This window comes from Physeter macrocephalus, chromosome 16, assembly GCF_002837175.3.
Source record: "Physeter macrocephalus isolate SW-GA chromosome 16, ASM283717v5, whole genome shotgun sequence".
Taxonomy (NCBI): domain Eukaryota; kingdom Metazoa; phylum Chordata; class Mammalia; order Artiodactyla; family Physeteridae; genus Physeter; species Physeter macrocephalus.
Genome location: NC_041229.1, coordinates 38,755,185 through 38,757,993, shown reverse-complemented (window position 1 = coordinate 38,757,993; position 2,809 = coordinate 38,755,185). Strand labels below are relative to the sequence as shown.

Below are 2,809 nucleotides of genomic sequence, written 5' to 3'. Positions count from 1 at the left end.
TCTCCAGCAACTTCAGCTATATCCAGAACAGACCTTGGGATTTGGGAGTTTGAGGCTTATTAATTTAAAACCATAGCATCTGAGGAACATGCCATCTAGAACCTAAATTTTACAATAATGACATTTCGTCCAGTCGTGAAAAAAAAATTATTTCAGAAATATATTGCTTACATGGAATCCAAAGACTCGCACCGAACAGACCCCGCTAAGAAATGGAAAATCGGACGTCTGATACCATTGTAATAGCCAGTCCGTCCGAAATGGGGCGAGGGGGAAGGAGGTGAGTTTACTAAATACAGGAAAAGAAAAGCCCTGGTGGTGAGCAAGCATCTTCAGTTTCAGGAAAAAGCTAAAAGTATCAGATTCAGGCATAGGTGGATTTCGAAAATTTGGAGTGAAAATATTCAAAGAAACGTTTATACTTACTACCAAATTATGGTGTTAAAAATCAATGGCTCCTTCACCAAGTAGGGAAGGGGGGTGGGGGGATGAATTGGGAGATTAGGATCGACATATATACACTAATATGTATAAAATAGATAACAAATAAGAACCAGCTGTATAAAAAAATGAATAAAATAAAATTCAAAAAAATAATCAATGGCTCCCTATATGATAAAAACTCTGAAACCTGGGAACCATTCAGGACCTGCTGGAGCGGGAGTACGGAGTGGTCATCGAAGGCGTCAACACCCCCTACCTGTACTTCGGCATGTGGAAGACCGCCTTCGCCTGGCACACGGAGGACATGGACCTTTACAGCATCAACTACCTGCACTTCGGGGAGCCCAAGACGTGGTACGCGGTGCCCCCGGAGCACGGCCGGCGCCTGGAACGCCTGGCCAGGGAGCTTTTCCCGGGCAGCTCGCGGGGCTGTGAGGCCTTCCTGCGGCACAAGGTGGCTCTCATCTCGCCCACGGTCCTCAAGGACAACGGCATCCCCTTCGGTCGGGTCACTCAGGAGGCTGGAGAGTTCATAGTCACGTTTCCCTATGGCTACCACTCTGGCTTCAACCATGGCTTCAACTGCGCGGAAGCCATCAATTTCGCCTCCCCGCGCTGGATCGATTACGGCAAAGTGGCCTCGCAGATGGAAGAATAAGATGAGCGTGGCCATGCAGAGGTGAGGAAGATGGGCCGTGTCTCTGGCATGCACTGCAGGGAAGAAAGGAGACTTGGGGAGGTCTGCATTGTCACCACACTGTGAGGCCACCTTCCCTGGCCTCTCTCCAGAGCTGCAGAAGCTTTCCTTCCTCATCATGGCAGAGAGGGTGACTCCCAGGAGAACCTGACTCTGTCCATTATGAAATTTTGTCCTTGGTATGGGAAATTCCAGAAAGGCTGTTACTCTGGATAGTAATAATGATTCTCTATTCAGTACTCCTTCCCTATCACCTCACCTGCAGCCTCTTATTTTTCTTTTAATGGTGAAGTAAATAAATGTGATGCTATTGATGTGGTTTTGTGTTTTCCCTCCATCCACAAACTCAGTCCATCCATGGACCCACTCTGTATGCATATGTGCAAAGTTGAATCTGAAGCGTGATGTCTTTCGTAAAGCAAACTTTTCCATAGTCAATGCTTTGACCTATCCAGCAGTTACTTAGAGGGGAGAACTGAACTTAAGAGTCAGAAGAAATGGCATTCAAACCTGCACTTTGCTACTTTCTAGTAGTGGGACCTTCAGCAAAAAATCATTGATTTTCTCTGAGCCAGAATTACAGTGCGAGAGTTTTGTGAAGATACTGGGGATGTAAATGTGACAGGCATGTAGTAGGTGCTCAGTTAATTTGATGTGCATTCACACACTCTCCTGGCCTCTAGGGCCAGCCCAAGGCCAAGGACATCCTCTTGTATTCTTTCTCTGATGCTCAGTTCTACTGTTGTTTTCCTTACCACACCCCCAGGCTTACACGTTCCTTTTCTTTTAATTAATAGACTTAATTTTTTCAGAGTAGTTCACAACAAAATCAAGTGGAAAATACAGAGGATTCTCACATACTCCTTCCCAGGCTCCTCCACCAGCATCCACACCAGAAAGGAACATTTGTTACAATCGATGAACCTGCACTGACTCCTCATTATCACCCAGAGTCCGTAGTTTAATTGATGGTTCACTCTTGGTGTTGTACAGTCTATGGATTTGACCAATGTATAATGACATGTATCTACACTTATAATACCATACAGAATAGTTTCATTGCCTAAAAATCCTCTGCTCTGCCTATTCATCTCCCCACCCTGCCCCCTCCCCCCACAACCACTGATCATTTTACTGCTTCCATAATTTTGTCTTTTCCAAACGACTTCTTTCACGTACTAACATGCCTTTAAGTTTCCTCCACGTTTAGTGGTCTTATAGCTCATTTCCTTCTATTGCTGAATAATATTCCATTGTATGATGAACCATCCTTTATTTATCCACTCACGTGCTGAAGGACATCTTGGTTGCTCCCACATTTTTCTGCAATTATGAATACAACTACTATAAACATGTGTGTGCAGGTTTTGGTGTGGATGTAAGTTTTCAGCTCATCTGAGTAAATACCAGACTGCAATTGCTGGATTGTATGGTGAGACTATATTTAGTTTTGTAAGAAACTGCCAATTATTTTTACCGGCAGAAAACGGATCTTTTTTTTTTTTTTTTTTTTTTGTGGTATGTGGGCCTCCCCCTGTCGTGGCCTCTCCTGTTGCGGAGCACAGGCTCCAGACGCGCAGGCTCAGCGGCCATGGCTCACGGGCCCAGCCGCTCCGCGGCATGCGGGATCCTCCCAGACCGGGGCGCGAACCCAGTTCCCCTGCATCG

At 45.6% G+C, this 2,809-nt stretch overlaps 1 protein-coding gene across 1 annotated transcript; it reads left to right on the top strand.

Annotated features, from left to right (window-relative positions):
• Positions 1-628: 628 nt before the first annotated feature.
• Positions 629-1,102, top strand: LOC112066978 (lysine-specific demethylase 4D-like; the record flags this gene model as incomplete). Its single annotated transcript, XM_024131605.1, has 1 exon — positions 629-1,102. A coding segment is annotated over one exon (474 nt), but the record flags the coding sequence as incomplete, so codon positions are not given.
• Positions 1,103-2,809: the final 1,707 nt, after the last annotated feature.